Below are 18621 nucleotides of genomic sequence, written 5' to 3'. Positions count from 1 at the left end.
ACACCCCCTTCACAAAACAATATTTTTTATCCCAACCTTTGACAAAAGTAGAAGTAAGTAGTGATTTTGAAGGAACAAAAACAATATTTTGATGTATTCATTCATAAAAGCTTGAGATGTATGTAACAATGCACACTTAAAAATGAAGTTTTGTATCAAATGTAATCTTAAAGTGTGGGCATAGCCTTATCTTTCAATAGCAAATTATTCGATGTTGTGGGATATTCTTGTACCCAAGTTATTTAGTCGCCACTCGTGTTGCCTTCAGAATAATATTTTTCTTTGAAGATCATAAGACATTTATTACGGCTGGCAAAATCATAAACTTCTTGATGCTTGTTATTTTGATGTCGTAAAATTATGGAGTTGCGGCAGGTCATCCTGGGTCGGCCGGGTGGCGTAATGATACATGTATTATGATAAACCGTCGGAGTTGTCCCGAAATAGTCCATTACATCGTTTCGAGTTATGTCGGCACTGATTCATAATATTGGTATGAATTGATCATTGTTCATTCTCACAAGTTATACTTAACGTCAAAGCTTTATATTTCTTCATGATATGGGGTGTTTTATCAAAAGAATTTCAGCACACACGTCACCAAGTTGCGAGTGGATACAGGAGTGAAGAGGCGCGGAAACCAGGAAGGGGAACCGGAGGCTTGGCTGTGGCGAAGGGCGTTTGAATTTTCGGAGTTTTGAAATTTGGCCGGCCGGTGATTCTACAGGAAGTTCGCGACGCACTGTTTTTACCGTTCAACTACAAGGGGAAGTATTCTTGAAGCTATTCTGAGGCAATCGCCTGACATTCGAGCGTCCTAGGACGTTTATTCCTTCTCGTGGAAATCATGGACGACGAGGAGGTACCGAGTTTCTCTAGTCCGGAGGAAGAGATCAAGTACTGGAAAGATCTAGCGTTGGAATTAAGACAAAGGTAACTTCTAAATGCTTGTCTGTCTTTTCAAATTACACCTGGGATACGTTTTGAAAGAATTATATTCGTAGTGGGAGTCTAAACTTTGCCGTTTGGTTGTCTACGTGTCGAAGTTTTGACGTTGTAGTGGTGGGTGGGGGGTGGGTCACTTTAAAAAAATCCCTCATCACGAGGCCTAACGACATGACATCACGATTAAAAGTCGCCTCAACTATCTCTGGAAAAACATTCCAAGCTTCCCGCCCAATGTGGTACCTCAGATTTTAATTTAAGGCAGGGAAAAGATCGTCTGAAACAAGAAGAAACAGAGCAAAGTGACAGATTGCTGAGATGACAAGCTTAGTTTTTTGTCATGCAGACGACTTTTTAGTGACGCAGGTAAACATAGTAACAACACCTGTAATGTAGGTCTAAATACCTTTAATTGCGCCTTCCTTGTTCTAATGGTAATCATGTAAGACCACATTATCAGTTAGCCCCAAAGTGTGGCAAGTGGTGTGAATAACTGCTTTCAACTGGTGTGAAACTCCTGCATGTTACCTGCAGTAAGTTTTGTCGGATGAAAATCATGGAAACTACTAGTGACAATAGGGTGTCAGGATTACCAGACAAAAGAGGAAGTCTTACTTACGTAGATATGGTACTCTTCCTTAATTTCCTACTGCTTTGCATTATTGATCACATTATCATTGATTACAATCTTAACATTATTACCAACAATGCTTAGTTTTTTCACTGATGAAAAAAAACAATAACAACATTCACTCTAGAAGCCAAAAAGACTGGCATTTACCATGAGCAATACATAACAGTAGAAAAGAACTGAATGGAGGAACAACACCACAGATCTGGCAAATGATAACCATTGCCTTGTATTGTAAATTATAAGCCTTTTTCTTGTAGCAGATGTAGATCTATAGATGAGCATCATTAAATGGTTTAAGTTAATGCCATTGATGCTACACGCAGAAAACACTATTGCTGTCTACTGTGTATATGGACATTTAGATTGTTGTTACCAGGATCATATGCAACAACAAGTGTATCATTTACATATAGCAGATTCAGATCAGCTGTGAAACTAGATAGGCATGACCAGTAGTCATGTGTATTGCAAACTGTCAAGGACTTTCTCCACGCCAAAGTTTTTCCATGCTTGTGATATAATAAGCTAGTAATATGATATTTACACAGCCAGCTCGCCAAGAGGCCACATGCCGGTATATTTTATCAATCATTGTATGATTACTAGTATTTGGTAGCTATCCACATAATCTTGTGCAAATATAGAAGTACGTCACACCACATCCAGACTTCCGGGTACTAAAACTAAAAGATAAGCTGCCTAAGCAAAAGTCCCTCTCATATTCATAACTGTATAATGTTCTAAACCTGTACTTTTTCCCTAGTTCCAAAATACTGCTCATTTGGATCCCAAAGGATTCCCAATACTGGCGACTTACAGAAGAATTATCACTGCCATTCCCTTCCCTAAAAAGACGTTGACACGTCAGACACGGTCAAGATACATGATGTAGCTGTAAATCTGGACTGCATTTGGATGTTGTATAAAAACCAGCAGTATAAACAAGAGATCTAGTTATGCTTACTATTTAGGACAAGTCACAACATGGAATAAACAAGTAGTGGCATGCAACCTGTACTGAATGTTATCGTCTGGTGTAAAATTCTCTCTATGCAGGCTCTGCCACATGTTAATGTTTGGAGTGTTGTCAATTACCATGCCATAATAACCAAGTACAGATGTGGAATGTCAAATGTTTGGGGAGGCACTTACAGTGGAGCTTGTCTTTTCCTAACAATCTTTTCTTAAAAATTGAGTCCATTTCTACTGACAGTAGTAGTAATGCTATTACATAGTAGACCAGAATTTCAAAAGATGTAATGTTACTGGGGGAGTGAGGAAGGATAAGATATTGGTAGCATGAAGGCACCCTAGGTGGCATAGGTCAATAAGGATAGGGGCGGTGAAGTCATCATGAAAGGATCAAGTACCCTAGGGGGTCCCCACCTAAGAAGTAGGTGTCAAAGCTCACATCTCTATAATATATTATAAGACAGTACAGTAGGCAGTCAACCTTGATGGCACTGTCTTATATGACAGGCAGGTAAACATATTTAGAGAGGGTATGTTTCAAATTGTAGACTACCCCACACAAACAGCCAAAGAAGCATAAACAGAACTCACTGTCAGAAACATATAAACATTCAAACATTGACCATTCAAATTGAAATGCCTGTTTTGGTGACGGTATGCATGCATGTGTGGTTAATGTGACCAGGTGACTTATGTAGGGGGTGAAGTTCCCCAGGGCTGCATACCTTGAAATCACCATTGTGTTATTGGTTACATTTCAAGGCAGCCTTGTTCCTTTGCACTGTAGTTTACCAAAATGTGAGGAGCTCAGCATATTGTATACCCATGATGAAGCAAATGATTCCAGTACAAATATCTCTGAGAACACTAGAATATTATATGTAACTCAATTTCATAGACTTGTACATGCATACGCCCTTTCAGTGGCTGGGAGTCAGTGAAAAATCTGTCACTGTAATCATTTCAGCCACATTAACAGCACGATCATGTGTTGTCTGTGTTTTAAACATCGCTACTTGTACAGATACTTTGTACTGTACATTACAGCAAAATCATTCTATACAATATTGGCTATTATCTGAATAGCATCCTCGCTGCTACAGTTTGCCTCACTCACACAAGAACCTAATGCAGTCAAAGTGCACAATCAACAGAAACATTTGCAAGTCATAAGGTAGAAAGTACCATTTCTAGTGCCAAATTTGTCATGAGCTGTCAGATCCTTGTTGCCAAAAAGCTGCTTGATGACAAGAATGGGGCCAGTCTGACATCAAACATTCACCATGGCTTGTAATGGTCTGTAGGGAGTCCATTCTCGGTTTTTACTTACAGGAGAGGTTAAGTTTCTGTGAAATTCTCAGAAAATTCCAGCTAACTAGCAGATGCCTTGGCATGGGATAAGTTGGAAAGATGCCTAAACTAAGTAGGTGATACACATGACTGCTCAATGCTGCAGTTCAGCCTTTTAAAGGCATACACAGCAGTAGTACATAGTGATTAACCTAAGTCGAATCAATTCCTCAGTAAGTACCCTTGTGAGGCCAGGGTTGTGAAGGGGAGGCAAGGGCCTGCTGTGTAAATGTTGCAGGTATGTAACTGTAACAACAGGTTTGCCTCCAGCCCTTTTTTATCAGGTGACCCATCATGTGGGCTGTAGAATACTAGTACCATCCACTGGAGAAAGGTTTACCAAGGAGTGAACCATGGACTGTACACTGTTACTCTTAACTGATCTAGCCTAGTCTTGATACCAAAAGATACCATTAAGAGATATAAAGTAAATCATCTAACCGGTAGTCATGATCTCGTGTGTGCTATTTAATGACCTACATGTACATCACTCCTTACGTACATACAATTACACAATCAAAATCTTTTTCTAGCACAATCCACACAGATGATGAATGTAAAACATATAGTTTGACCTTGTTGCCAACATCATGTGAGCTGCTAACTCGATGCCAAAGATATCTAAGGTATTTAAAAGGAAAGCCAAGACAGCCAACTAAATCAAAGAGTGACCATTGCAGATATGCCTTCCATGATGTTATAAGATACAAAGGATGATTTTTGTCTTTTCTTTCTGATTCAGTGTGAAAGATGCAAGGGACGAACTTGATGAATTCCAGGAGGAAAGTAGAGAGCTGGAGGCTGAGTTGGAAGCACAACTGGAACAGGTAGAGGGGAAGAACAGAGACCTGCAGAACTCCTGTCAACGACTACAGATGGAAGTAGAGTCATTAAAGGTAATTTTTGTGGAAATAATAGTATTAATACTAGTAATACTAGCTATACCAAAAGTACTGTTTTGCCTTGTCAGACATAGAAATCAGGAAAACGTCTTGCTGCATATTGTGATATTTCAATGATCATGATAGTCATTTACATACATGTACATGTGGTATACAAAACAACATCTAATTACAAATTATGCCAATCATCTAGAATAGTTGTCATTAATTGATGGCCTTTTTCTATTCGTTGTCTCTTTTTTAACGTGAATGGTAAGTGTACGTTGTAACTGTATTCTCTATCTGTGAAGCATAACATGCTCATATCCTATGTCGTTAGGACAACTGATTATGTAAAACACATCACACATAAGTTGTTTAACCCCAATAGCTTTCCATAAAAAGGTACCTGTCTCTATTTCAGGCACTTGAGGTACATGATGGACATGGTCTACTTACCACCATTGTGTTAATGAAATTTTATACGTTCGTCATTCACCAGCTTTGTGGACACCAGAAAATGCTTTTTGTCTACTCTGTCCCAACTGAAACACTTATAACCATTGACAGAATGTTTTGAAACCAGAGGATTTGTCATTGTAGAAAGTCTTTCCTTGGTAATTTGTTTCCAATGAAGTTTGCTGGTGGTAGCTAAAAGCAAATTTTGTGCCCCCCTCCCCAACGTTTTCAATATTGAAACCATTAATACAGTAGCAGGCATACTATCAACTAGTAACTAGAGTCACGCCTAAAAGCCTGCTGTTAGTTATAGGTCGATATCAGGTCCCTTGACACAGAAATGTTGTAATTCTTAACGATAGCCATATTTGCGGGTGATAAACTTGCGTGAGCTAAAAGCCAATAAGATCACTCCCCCTTGGAAGTGATGTAATGTTTGCTTTCAGGAGCCGGTATGTTATATATACACTCTGACATGATGTAATGTGCATATATAAGTTTCACGCCCCCCATGTCAGCTAGTCAGTGCACATGTTTGCTCCATATTATTTCACATGGCGACCATGTTTTTAACTATTTGGGATAACTTGGTATAATGGATGTCAAGATGGAAGTTGACAAGCAGAATTTAATTGTAACCTATAAATGCTAAGTAGACCTGAAAGTTAACAATTGTTTACAAATTATGTACTTGAAGTCACTTTATCAAGATCTTTGGATAAAGGTCCCTGGGGATTCTTTTCATCCTGAAAATAGCAAGACTGAATTGTAAAAATCTAAATCAAACAACCATTTCATGGTACCAAAACTACCACAAGTTCTATATTTAAGCCTCTATATTTAAGCTGCTAGATTTCTTGTATGAACCACTCATCGTTAAAAGTAAAGTGATACTAGTATAAATGTTCTTATGCTTGTCATCTTTTGTTTCCTATCTTTGTATGAGCTATAAAACATTTTTCCACAGGAAAAGCTGGAAATCTGTCAGAGAGAAAGTCACCAGCAGATCACACAGTTACAGGACGATCTGGCACAGACGGTGGGGATGAAGGAAGAAATGGCCAAGTACATACGGGAGCTGGAACAGATCAATGACGATCTGGAGAGAGCCAAAAGAGCAACTGTTGTATCTCTAGAGGAATTCGATGGAAGATTAAATCAGGTGGGTAAATGTTACAATTTATCATGGGCAATAATAATTGATCATATAGTAGAAAATTAAACATAAAGGTGTAAATCTTGTGATCAAAAATATCATGTAGTGTAAATGGCCTGTCAGTTTTAATGAATCTAGTCAACAGTATATTATTATGAAGAATACATACTACCGATGCAACCTTTGGAATTAGTGTTGCAGTTTTTAATAAAGGTAACTGTCAGTCTGCCAAAGCAAATAAGCATCAAAGAGTATGTCAGTGAAATATTACACCTGTCAGCTTCCTTTCAATTTGCTGCCAAATTGTGCTTGCCAGCCTGGGCAAATTGATTCTGCCGTGCAAAGTTGCACAAAATCAATGCTAAGCTCATTTATTATGGATGAGGGGATCAGACCTCCTACTGGGAGTCGTGTGGAAGGTAAACAATATTTTGGATTTTGCCCTCAAACAGATATACATGTACTTCTAGATGAAATTGGACAACCGTAGTATTTCTAGCATGCATACAAATGTGGTTCTGCAGTTTTCTGATGTCATTTTGTATATGAGCAGTGATGTTTGATTTGCACTACTTTAAGGCATCGTTAGACTAGACAGAATGCAACCTAAGTGCCAGTATTATGTGATGTATTGATTTTGGAAACTAATTTGAACATCTACTGATGTACACAAGAAGGGATCATTTGTCTTATATAAACAATATTGTCTGTGGCTGAAAAATGAATATCATTGATTAGGACACTTTTGTCAACAACGTGTGTTACTGGTTTGTTTTTGTTGTCTTATTTCAGGCAATTGAGAGAAATGCCTTTCTTGAAAGTGAACTTGAAGAGAAGGATCAGCTAATGGAGACAATACAAAGGCTAAAGGATGAAGCCAGAGGTTTGTATCTTTATTCTTCAAGCTGTAATTCTTATTTGGTAGCTACAGCTAACTTACATGTTTTGAAGATTAGAATTTGCATATGCCTAAGCGAGGCCTGTTGCAAATATTTTGAAGGAGTTAACAGCCTTTTGATGTTGAATCATTTAGTGTATTTCCTGTCCAACTGTTTTGCTTTCAGACTGAAGAAACCATTTTGACAATAGTTGTTATAAGACTGAGAGGGATTCCAAAAATTGGGCTCAAGATTTTTACAGTTAACAGTGAGGAGAGTTTGTTTTCAGATAAGGTCCAGCTGTTGACAAGGCAAAGGGTAGAAATTCCCTGACCCACAAAAGTTTGTTTATATTACTTAGACCAGATTTGCTCTATTTGTCCCATTCTAGAGACATCGCAGTTCTGTGAGAAATGTAAACTAAAAGCTGATCAGAAGTGGAAAGATAACTAACAGTGAACTGTTTTTTCTCTTGCAGACTTGAGGCTGGAGCTCAACGTACGACCATCACCACTATCAACCAGTAAAGAACAAGCAGGGGAAGATAAGGATGAGGAGAAACCAGACAACGATAAAGTAGAGAGGAGAAGCAGACCAACTCCCATCAGTATGCCAGATAACAGAGCAGTATTGGAGAAGGGCATCAGTACAACGCCTCCAGTTGGCACGCCACCTCCACATAGAGGTAATGTTACCCTGACTGTACAATAAATTTATCTTCCCGATCGAGTGTTATTTCTATTTTATTCACATAGATTTGTGAGCATTGGACAGAAAGCATGTATTGTGCTTATAAGGATCCTTTGCTCATGAAACATAAATAACATAATGTGGGGGTAACAAAAATAAAACGTCAAAATGTGGACATAAAATGAAAATGGCTGGTGCACCAATAGAACCCACAATGTTAAATGATTGTTATAAAATCCTCCAAATAGTAAAATGAAATTTAAGACAATATCGGAGCTACAGCAATTTGTACAGCAATATGTTATCATTTTAGTTGAGTGTGTCAAAGGGGAGTGTGTTTTCGAGGTGTTAACAGGATTCTCTAACGTTAGAGATAAACAGAGTTGCAATGAAAGATCTTTGCCACATACAAATACTTTCAGCTCATGGCATTGATTTTTTATCTATTTTTCACCACAGGAAGCTTTTCCCAGATGAACGGTGCTGCTTCAGGTAGCACGCCACTCACGCCGTCCGCTCGCATTTCAGCTCTAAACATCGTAGGAGACCTGCTCAGGAAAGTAGGGGTAAGTCACCACAAAGTCACCATGCACCATTCATGTACGTGGAACATAGGTTCATTTTTACCCTGTTAAGATAGCTAGATTTTGAGTTCCTTTTTGAAGAGCTCTGAAAATTGTTTTTTGTTTCTTTCAGGCACTGGAATCCAAGTTGGCCTCATGTAGAAATTTTGTGAAAGAGCAGCCAGGAAGGAGTAGTGGTAGCAAGGGGCCAAATTCACCCAGGTAAGTCTAGTTTGTATCTTGCTGCTTCTTGCAACATGTACTAACACTGGCATTTTTCTAACACTCACAAGCCTGGATCACATGTTCTAAGGGTATAAGGTTCAGAGCAGAGATTTATTTGGATCCATTTTGGTGATGGGTTTCCTTCAAGTTGCCTGAATAAATGAACACTTAGTGTAAACAAAAGCTGTGCATGAGGTTATTTTGGGGGCTTTGTGGCAGCAAAAAAACAAAAAAGTTATGGACCCCCTCCAAGGTGGAAATCTACCCCAGAAATGTACTCGCAAACTTCCCAAGTGCAGGTGTCACAAGGTTACTAGAGCAACCATTTTTCAATAGCTCAAAATATGTACTGAAAGTCTGAAGTATTTAAAGATCGAAGAAATGAGGCATGGAATTTCTTTGTTTGCAACATAGCCCAGAAAGTCCAGTCACGCCACGAACAGCCAGGGAGTGGTCAGGACCGACCACCACCACACCAGTTACAGGCCAGCCAAGACCCCAAAACTTAGTCCTTAACAATCAGTCATCAGAATCTCCCAGTCAGTCCCCTGTAAAAAAGACCCCCTCGCCAAATCCCTGGTCTTCCCCAAGCCAGTATGTTCCACCACTGGAACATGTGATCCAGATTTTTGAGTGGTAGTTGTTTCCCCGTGCCAAGTCATCCCATCTCTACATCAGCGTGCACGCTTGCATGCTCAAGTGCCAAATCACAGTTTGCACTCAGGCAAGTTTTACATCATATAGTCACTGGTTGTGGTGTCTGGTGTCTGGCTATACTCATGGTTTTTGTGGCGGTGCTGCTTTCCCAAGACTTCTAATATTAGAGTAATACTTTGCACCACTGTGTGGCGTAGTGAAAGTCTCAGGCAGCAATGTTTGAGACTGGACCACTTGTGAAGGGGGGTGGCCAAAGGAGCAGGATGCGGTGCACGTGGCAGGAGGCATGGTGTTGGCGGTGGCTGGTAGTGGTGGCATGCAGGGTGGCAGCAGCTTTTTGTGTTAGCTGACAAAATCAGTGTAACAAATTAGGCTGGTTTTAGACTTCCATGTAGCAGCAACTCAACTAGTAAGCTCACCTTTCTCTACAGCCAATCCAAGACTTGTTTATAAAGTACAAAATTCATGTCTTCTTTGTTTTGTTGGTTAGTTCATAATGTATGATTATGTTTATGAAGCATACAGTAGACTGAAATATTTTTATTAGTGAAAACTAACTATGACACTTGGAGCATTTTCCACCATTCATTCATTACCTATAATAAGACAAGGCTAAATTTTTATGGGAAGTGAACTGAATTGTACCATACAATATGTTGTATGCGAAAAAAATGTTACACAAAGAATTACATAATACACTAGTAGATAAAGGATTGGCTGGAGTGTGACTGTATAAAAAGGTGAGGCTTCCTCCTAGTCACAGCTTTGTTTGAGTAGTCATGTCATGAGGTTTGTCTGAACTGACACTAGTAGGTGCTAACATGCTGGGTCAAGGTGGTACATCTCAAATTCTATCATGCTCTCATTGCATGAATGTAAAATTGCTGGTTATATTTTGAACTTGTAGTACAATCATGTATTTGACTATCCATCCCTTTTTTTGATCATTGCCTACATTTGTAAATTTGTATAAGCTTGGATAGTTGAGCTTTTGTGAAAGCATAAAAATTTCAGCAAAGCCTTCCTCAAATTGAGCTGTGTTCATGTTCTTTACTTTCCAGGAGAAGAAACATAATGTTTTTATAGAGCCCAGCAGACACTACATACAGGTGATTGTCTAGCCTGTTTTCTGCCAATCGTAGTAGCTGGAATGTCAGCATAGTGCAGTGCACTGCTCTGGTGTCAGTTCAGACCTATGTACTTGGTGGTGGTGGAATATTGTGCTGTTTGTGCATTGCAGATTGTGTACTAGTTCCTATTAGCATTGCAGATGATGCTATTAGCGATATGCCATGCAGTTTGTTCTATATGCTTGTGAAATCATGTGTTCCCAAGACATCCACCACTTCATCATAACTGCTTAGAGTCAATGTAGTATCTGTTTTTCTTCTTTCTTTATTTTGTCAGAGTTTTCCACAGTCACTTAAAAGCATGGAGGGGGAAGGGGATACTGGCAGGAATAACAAGCGAGAGTTCTCAACACTGTAGTTAAAACTGTCATTGAAAAAATCTATTCATCCTCTAGTTTGGTTTAGCGTTTCGCTTAGGGCATGGCAAGGCAAAATGCACCATCTTGTCCACATAGATGCTATAGATATTCACAGTCCAATGTTGCTCCACACCATCCCCACCTCCACGCTTTGGTTAAAAGACTGTGGGAATCCCTGAGCCGGGTGTTGTCTGGCCCCCACAGTCAGCCGACTGGCCCCTCCCCCTCCCGGCCATCAGACAACATCCTCCTGCCTCTGTGTTCTGTCCTTTCCTGCTGTGAGACCTCTCTGGTTCAGGCCATAAACTCCATCAAACATGACTCTCCCGACAGAAAGGTCCAGTCTCCACCTCCCTTACCTTCTGACGCATGGCACCTTCAGTTGCTAGATGCACTGGAATGATGTTATTGAGACTTGTCACCAATAACACCTTTTTTCTTAGTTTTGCTAATTAGCTAGAAGCCCAAAGTATGATGCCTGTATTGTGATTATGCATTAATGATATAGGTACAATAAATTTCTGTAAAACTCTTTTTAAAAAAAACTGGAGGTTTGCTGTTCAAATCGCAATTAAATTTATAAATGAAATTGTTCATGTTCTCAGTACAAGTTGGATTTCCTTTCTACCACGTGTAGAAATTAAAATCTGAACAAACTACAGATTTTTTACCTCCTTCTCATCAAGTATCTTTGCTGCATATCCTTCACTTACCAAGATGGCATAATAGGCATTATCATCAATGATCAAATTCATCATGATATTTGTGTAACAGAGCTGATGTGGATTTCTATAGTGCATTTACATTTATCTGAAGGCTGCACATGCTTTAGTACTGGTAGTTTTTTCTGAGCTTTGAACTAAGTGTCTGTTGCTGTCTACCTTTCACTCTAGTTCTCCATCAACCCATCAACCCCCCGCATAATTCAGAACCTAAATACTACTCACTAGATATGGAAGAAACTTACCAGACTGATATATATTAATATATAATCCTGCATGTTGAAACAAAAGCTTTCAAACGTGCTCCTGCAAATCTAAAATATTGTCTTTGTCATACGCAATTGTATAGTATTGCATAGTTGTAGGGTACATGTAATTACGCCATTTAACAAATTTTCTGGATGTGGTGGCAGAAACTAAAGCATTCCCCCTTATTTTATAATCCAGTAGTTTTTACAAGACTGAAATACAGTATTATTGTAGAATAGCTAGAGGCAAAATTCAAAATGTTCTAATTCCAATTCAAACTCTGGTGAAAAAAAGTCTCTCTAAGTACCTTTCCAGCAGTTGTCAATTCTTGTATGGATTTTAGACATATGTAGTATTAGTAATATTTAGGCCACACCATTTTGATACCTTGGTATCATTTGAACACACTATCTAAATGGGAAAAACTGCTTTTCCTGATAAAATCTTAGAACCAAGGAACTAGATTTGTTGTAGGATTGGGGGAAAGTAGTGGTTACATAGCAGGAAAGGAGAGAAACCTTAGTGCAGGGGGAATGAAGTGAGGTGAGCTGTAAGGTCGTAACATGTAAGTACACTGAAAAAAGTTGCATCGTTTGTATGCAATGAATGTATCCCTCATCTGTTGGCTGCTTTACATGTGCTTACCCATGTACAGTGCCAGTTGACTGTTACATTCTTTTGTTCTTGTTCCAACAAATCCAACTACTAGTACTATAGGCATATTACTGATGTATTATGATGTTCTGTTGCTTGCATGAAGCATCATACTGTACAGCATGTCAACATAATGCTGCAACATGTTGGTTAAGCTGTCTGTTGTGTGTTGTACAGTTAGTACTTACTGTTGCTCCTTACAAAATGTAATAAAAAGTGTCTTAATATGTACAAAGTAATTTTGCAAGCATCTGATGTACTACACACTCTTAAGGAATAATTTTGCCATTAATGTATTAATATTAACATAGACCAGTACCAAATCTTAACATTTTCACATGATAAGAAATCACCATGTCTTGCAAAATGTTACCAACTTACAGTACATCTCTAACCTCCCTTACAAGACCCTTATTCACGATCATGCCATCTCCTTTTTGCTCATCTCTGAAGGCGGCTGAGAGTGACTGATCTTTGACCACTCTGGGACTAACACAATCATGGTAAAGTCCACTTGGCTTGGTTGCTTTGCACAACCAATTCACTAAAACCTACTAACATTCCTCATACTATAGTTCCCCTTTCATAATCCACTCCTCAAGTGATAGGTCTGTCCTATTTGCTTCTACCCTACTGTAACCTTAATTAACTTCTCTTCTTATACATATAACTTAACTGCTAACTCTGCTATCAGTTCACTGTTTTCCTATAGAAGCTGTGCTGGCACTTGAAAATTCTGTCTGCTTGTCTAGCTGTAGCCACAATAGAACTAACTCCTGTACATGTCTCCTACTAACTAACCTACTTAACATATCCGCATCACATGTGGAATAAGTTAAGATGATAAAATAGATGGAATATTACTCGTAGTAGCATAATTGTACTGATGCAGAAGAGTGCTGTGGAAGTTGTTAGTATCTGAACCAGAGCTCAAGAATAGTGGCCCACACGTACATGTAATTCATGATGGCAACTGGAGGAGAAAGCTCTTAGGAATTAACAGCCCCCTGGTCCTCCTTTTTGCAGTTTTTCAGCCACACTTTTCATCTTAATCTTAGTGAAAACCCCTCACTTTTACCTGTTAAACCTAAAACTCCTAAATCGCCTTTATGATACCTCTTGTTCTGATCATGCAACATTCACCCATCATACAAAACATCATACAAAGTCAAAACAAACAGTTTAATCTTATCTCAATTAATCTGATCCCCTCCCCATGTGTGTGTTTGTGTAACATTGTGATTAACCCTTTTAGCAGTGCTACTCATTTACCCCTCTCTCCCCTTACAAGCGTACATGCATGGAAATCCTCCAGGCATTCGTCTCTGCATGTCAGACTGGCACTAGCAGGTACATTTTACGTGTTTGCCATCGGTTGGTCCTCATGTTCATGTTGCCAACTCAAGACTTCTACATCAGGGCTATTCCATTCTAACCACCTGTTGTTAACCATCTTTCGTTAGTGAATGAATCAAAAGCAAAGAGAAGGTTTAAAAAAAAGGGCAACTTTTCAACTTTTTGTTCAACTCTTGACTTCGCTCCTTTTTGGTGTCCTTGTCCATTATCTGAAATTCACTGTCAAATCTGTCCCTATAAACTTATGCACTGGAATAGCCCTTACTGAAATGTTAAAGAGATAGATGACATTAAATTTTTCTTATGAGATGCCCTGTTAATTCAGTCTTTGTCTTGTTCTGAACACATTGGTTTTCCAATTTGTAAACTGTTTGCTGTAGAAAGACATGTAAGCCTCCAAAAATAATTGCTGTAAAATTTGCTAGAGCTATGTTCAGAAGTGCATGAATATTAACTGTTACAGTTAGTAGTTTTTAGTACATTTGTACATGTTTAAAATTTGATAATTGCCATGTCATGTGCATGTCCATTTTTTTGTCTTATGTATAAAATCTTAAGTGCACTGTACAAGTTGGCTTATAGTCTAATATGTATGTATGATATGCTGCAACTGTTATGTTGTCACTTAATTTTTTATTTCATCAACTTACTGTTTGTTGCAAGTCCTTGGTTTCTGTTGAACACTGTCTTTAAGTTAATGCATGCCAACATTTTCAGTTCCCATGTTAAAAGCTTCAGTCTGTTAATGCATGGCTTAGCTGTAAGGGAATATGATATTTTGTTGTGTCAGTACTTTGTGTGGGCACTTGTAGCATGTACATGTATACTATTTTTACCTTATGTGTTTTGTAAAACAAAACAATTTTTCATTTTTTGATGATTGCACCAAGTCTAATTGCTAATTCTATGCTTTGTTTCTTAAAAGTATGAGCAGAAAAACTAACAACAATTTCTCTTGTTCAGCATACGCTTCTTCTTTGTCACTGGTTTTTGTTTTGCATGTTATTATGATTATTATGAAGACGATCAATATGAGATAAAAGTACACTTCAATTTGTGAACCTCTTTATTGGTTTCACTTCTCATGCATTGTAAAGAGTCAGGCAATATTTCGTTTTTTTTTATTATCAGGCAAATTTAGAAATTACTTATTGGCATTTGTGTAATATAGAAGACTTATCATCCACAAAAATGTAGATTGAAATATTGATTTGAAAATGCTGCCAAAAAATATAGCTTTGCTTTTAGTAAATCCAGACAGTGGGCAGTCGGCAATTGGAGAATGTAAAAGAATATTCTACATTCATCGTTAAAATGTTTTCTCCTTCCAGGGCCAAGCGACTGAACCGAGGGTCAGTGTCGTCCCCGAACTCACAGGGCCTGGTGAAGATCACAGTGTGACGCAAGACACAGTCACCGACCCGAAGAATTTCTACCAAATAGCTTTCTAGCCGTTTTCTTACTTACATTAATTTAACACAGGCCTGGGTTCCAATGCTTTTATGACTTTGTAACAAGTTATATCCTTTAGCAGAATGTCTCCAGTGGTCATCTGTGCCTATTACTGGTACTACACACAATAAAGCAAAGTATTTCTTTCAAAATGCCTACCCTGTGCCAGCTTTTCAATAGGTAGACAGATGGTCCTTACTTCTATCAGTTGCCAGGAGAAAAGTCAGCATTAAAATAGTTGAGCTCCCATCACAATGGTAAAAGCTATTGCCTAATCTGGGTGATGTAAATGCAAGAAGCCCTGCCAAGGCAAGAGTGCCCTAAACTTGTCAATGTGCCATTCAGCAGTTAGGCTATTATTATACATTTCTCTGATTTGTGAGGGTGGACTACAACTGCATGAACCCAAAGATTGGAGGGAACGTGCAGCATTGCTTTGTAACACTAATTAAGCCAGGTTTATATGAAGAAGCCCATCTGGCATTTAGAAGTTCAAGACATTCAAATTCGCATCCTAAGAGCTGTCTTCAAAGGTCTTTCTTTCGGAAAAATTACAAGGAAAGTTTTCTCTAAATGTTACATGGTTCTATTCCTCATAAAGCATATATAGGTAGCATACTGTTCTTGCCAAAAAAAATAGGCACTTATGACTAGTTTGACCCAAAGCACCATCTGGTATGTATCAAGGCTGATGTAGTCATACCCCATATTGATCTGGGCAGCCAGATGGCTAACAAGTCGTATATTGTAGACCAAGCATTTACACTATGTGAAAACCCCAATAACATGTCAAGTACTTGCATGTTTGGAGAGCATTTCAGTTTGTAGTAGCTGGACTGGAAAGGAAAAAAGGCAGATGGCCCACATGACCAAATATGACCTGTATTTTATTTAACAAAATTGCTAGAACTTCAAGAAGAAAGAAAATGTTGTGCAGAGTTCGTATAAGTTAGAAGTATTTATTTTGTTATCCCGTTAAATGTAACAAAATGGAATTTCATGGAACTATGTAAGGTTTCCATGTAGGCTGGAAGATATGCAGCTAAGCGTAAAGTATGATATCTCGTATCTTATATTTATTTCTAATTCCATGTTCAAGTTACTATACTTGCGTGCTGATGTGAATGTTATTTGAGAAAATGGTGTATTTGGAATAGTATATTGTTCTGTGTATAATAGATTGTAATTGATGTCTATTTTTCCCCCTCAGAAAGAAGTGGCAAAATGCAATTCCACCACCTCCACTTTGCAATATCAGACTGTTGATTTGTTTGTTTGTTTGTTTGTCTCTATCCATATTCACCACTTCAGTGCACACATATACATGTATGTATCTTAAAGACATTGTCAATTCCATAGCACTAAAAAGGATTCCTTCTTGGGTAGAAGTGTACAGTGCCATTCTAATGCACAACAAATGTGATAAGGTCAGCCATTGTTCTTACTGTGTAACTTGGCAGAATAACCTTATGAAAGGTCCTTTTATTCAGGGTCAACAGCACTTTTGAATGCCCACTGTTTGGAAAGAAGTTGAGTGTGCTGGTGCTGTGGCAATGTGTAAGATGTTGTATATGCATGTATATGCCTGCACATATGTGCTCTTTGGGATATACTTTGTGTATTAAACCTCAGCCTACACGTAAGTAGTTTTATGATTTGTCACAAATAGACAACAGTCATGATTTTTCACCAGCATGATTGGCATATTCCATTGCAAAGAAACGTGGATGTCTGACTAGAAATGTTACATTACAAAACAGGGTGAATCAAGGTAGAAAGTTGATTACAAAAACCAGTGTGGTTGGATATTTTAGTTAGGTTTTCAATATTAAAAGGTATCACCAGTTCTTGCTAGAATGAGTGTCTACTTGGTACACATGTTCTCCTTGAAGGCAGAAATATTTGGAGTGATGCAAATTTGCGTTTTGAGAGAAAAAGACTTGTGGATAGGGAAAAGGGCATTGTAGGCATCGTCCCTTTGAATGTATGGTTTAGCTGTTGTATAACAGCTATAAAACTGCCATTTGGTTTATACTGATGGGTTTATAAGGTAACTGGTGGAAGAAGGGTGAAAAGATACATAGGAGGGCAAATGGCAGATATTGAAGCATTGGATTGTAAAAGAACGCATTGTGCATACCTATGATGCGAAGTAGATATCACTCATTTCAGATCATAACTGGTGATACTTGAACTGTAACACTTCCTCGTAATTAGACCTTTGTGAATAATTGTTATGATTTTTTGAGTGTTCAGATCATGCAAGTTGTGTTTTATAATGATTGACAGAAATGTCCATGTTTCCGCCCACCACGATGTGTGGTTTTCTACAGTATACGAGATGTTTGTGAATAATACAGAGTATTTTGTCCTGAGTGATTGAATATTTTATACTGTATATAATTACTTGTTAGGTATTGCTATGGACTAAAATACTTGTGCTGAACAACAATCTAGTACTCCTAATTGTATAGTTGTGACTAGTTTTAGGTAAGAAGTTCTGTTATTTGAAAGTGCTGGAAAGGATCTAGCTGTGACTTGTTTAGTTAAGATCTTACAAGAAAAAGGGCCAAAGTCACTAATGAATTGATGAAAGTTAAAAGTTTGCATATAATGTGTGGGTTCTGTATGTATGTATGTGAATGCATATTACTGTTGCCTTTCAATAATATGTTTTGTAACTCCTTTGTGCCTCTCCTACCACGAACACCAACCATTACACTTTAGGAAGTCGAGAAAACATTTTTTTTTTCGGACGAAGACAATCACCTAGAAACGTAAATATTCAAACCATTCTGTTTTTCAACCAAATGTCCATACTGGTCCAATTCTGTAGTACTGATTGCTATTGAATCAGCTCTTCACCCCAACATTGCAGACCCTTCAAACAATTTTAGTGACACGGAGCGTAACATATTAGACAGCCAAAAAGCTGTCCCCCACCCAGTAATTCATCATACCAGTAGTGTTTTATAGCATTTTAGTGTCTGTTACAAATTTGGAGCTCAAGAAGTCCAGTATTTGTCAAAAATGATCTTTCTACCCAATCGTGGTCTTGTTAATGAAAGAAGTTGAGTACTGTTTATTCATGGCTGTACAAATGTGTGGATGTATTTGTAATTCATGTTAATGTTACTGTAAATAAAAAACATTATTGCGACTTCTGTCTCTTGTATTTTCTTTCTTTCGTCATAGAAAGAACAGTGTCATTGATACAATCATACAACAGGTTTTTGAGCAATCTTTCTAGTAGCATATCAGTACGTGTTGTATTCTCTCACACTGAACC

At 38.2% G+C, this 18621-nt stretch overlaps 1 protein-coding gene across 5 annotated transcripts; it reads left to right on the top strand.

Moving 5' to 3' along the window:
* The first annotated feature begins 593 nt into the window (after positions 1 to 593).
* LOC109464282 (nuclear distribution protein nudE-like 1) lies at positions 594 to 16258 on the top strand. 5 transcript variants are annotated; one of them, XM_019761237.1, is made up of 9 exons: positions 598 to 933; positions 4644 to 4797; positions 6209 to 6403; positions 7190 to 7280; positions 7754 to 7960; positions 8425 to 8531; positions 8662 to 8750; positions 13816 to 13874; positions 15212 to 16258. In XM_019761237.1, exons 1-9 carry the CDS (start codon positions 848 to 850, stop codon positions 15223 to 15225), a joined length of 1002 nt encoding a protein of 333 aa, XP_019616796.1. In that variant the 5' UTR covers positions 598 to 847; the 3' UTR covers positions 15226 to 16258. The 5 variants fall into 5 exon arrangements, with proteins under 5 accessions (XP_019616794.1, XP_019616795.1, XP_019616796.1 ...); XM_019761239.1 differs by lacking the exon at positions 13816 to 13874 and adding an exon at positions 10472 to 10519 and having other exon boundaries at positions 599 to 933; positions 15212 to 15299; XM_019761235.1 differs by lacking the exons at positions 13816 to 13874; positions 15212 to 16258 and adding an exon at positions 9168 to 9558 and having other exon boundaries at positions 594 to 933.
* The last annotated feature ends 2363 nt before the right edge of the window (positions 16259 to 18621 follow it).

The sequence above is a fragment of the Branchiostoma belcheri genome, unplaced genomic scaffold (genome assembly GCF_001625305.1).
Source record: "Branchiostoma belcheri isolate BF01 breed outbred unplaced genomic scaffold, Haploidv18h27 scaffold135, whole genome shotgun sequence".
Classification (NCBI taxonomy): Eukaryota; Metazoa; Chordata; class Leptocardii; order Amphioxiformes; family Branchiostomatidae; genus Branchiostoma; species Branchiostoma belcheri.
The sequence above is the reverse complement of the archived record's forward strand: the minus strand, read 5'-3'. Positions and strand labels throughout refer to the sequence as shown.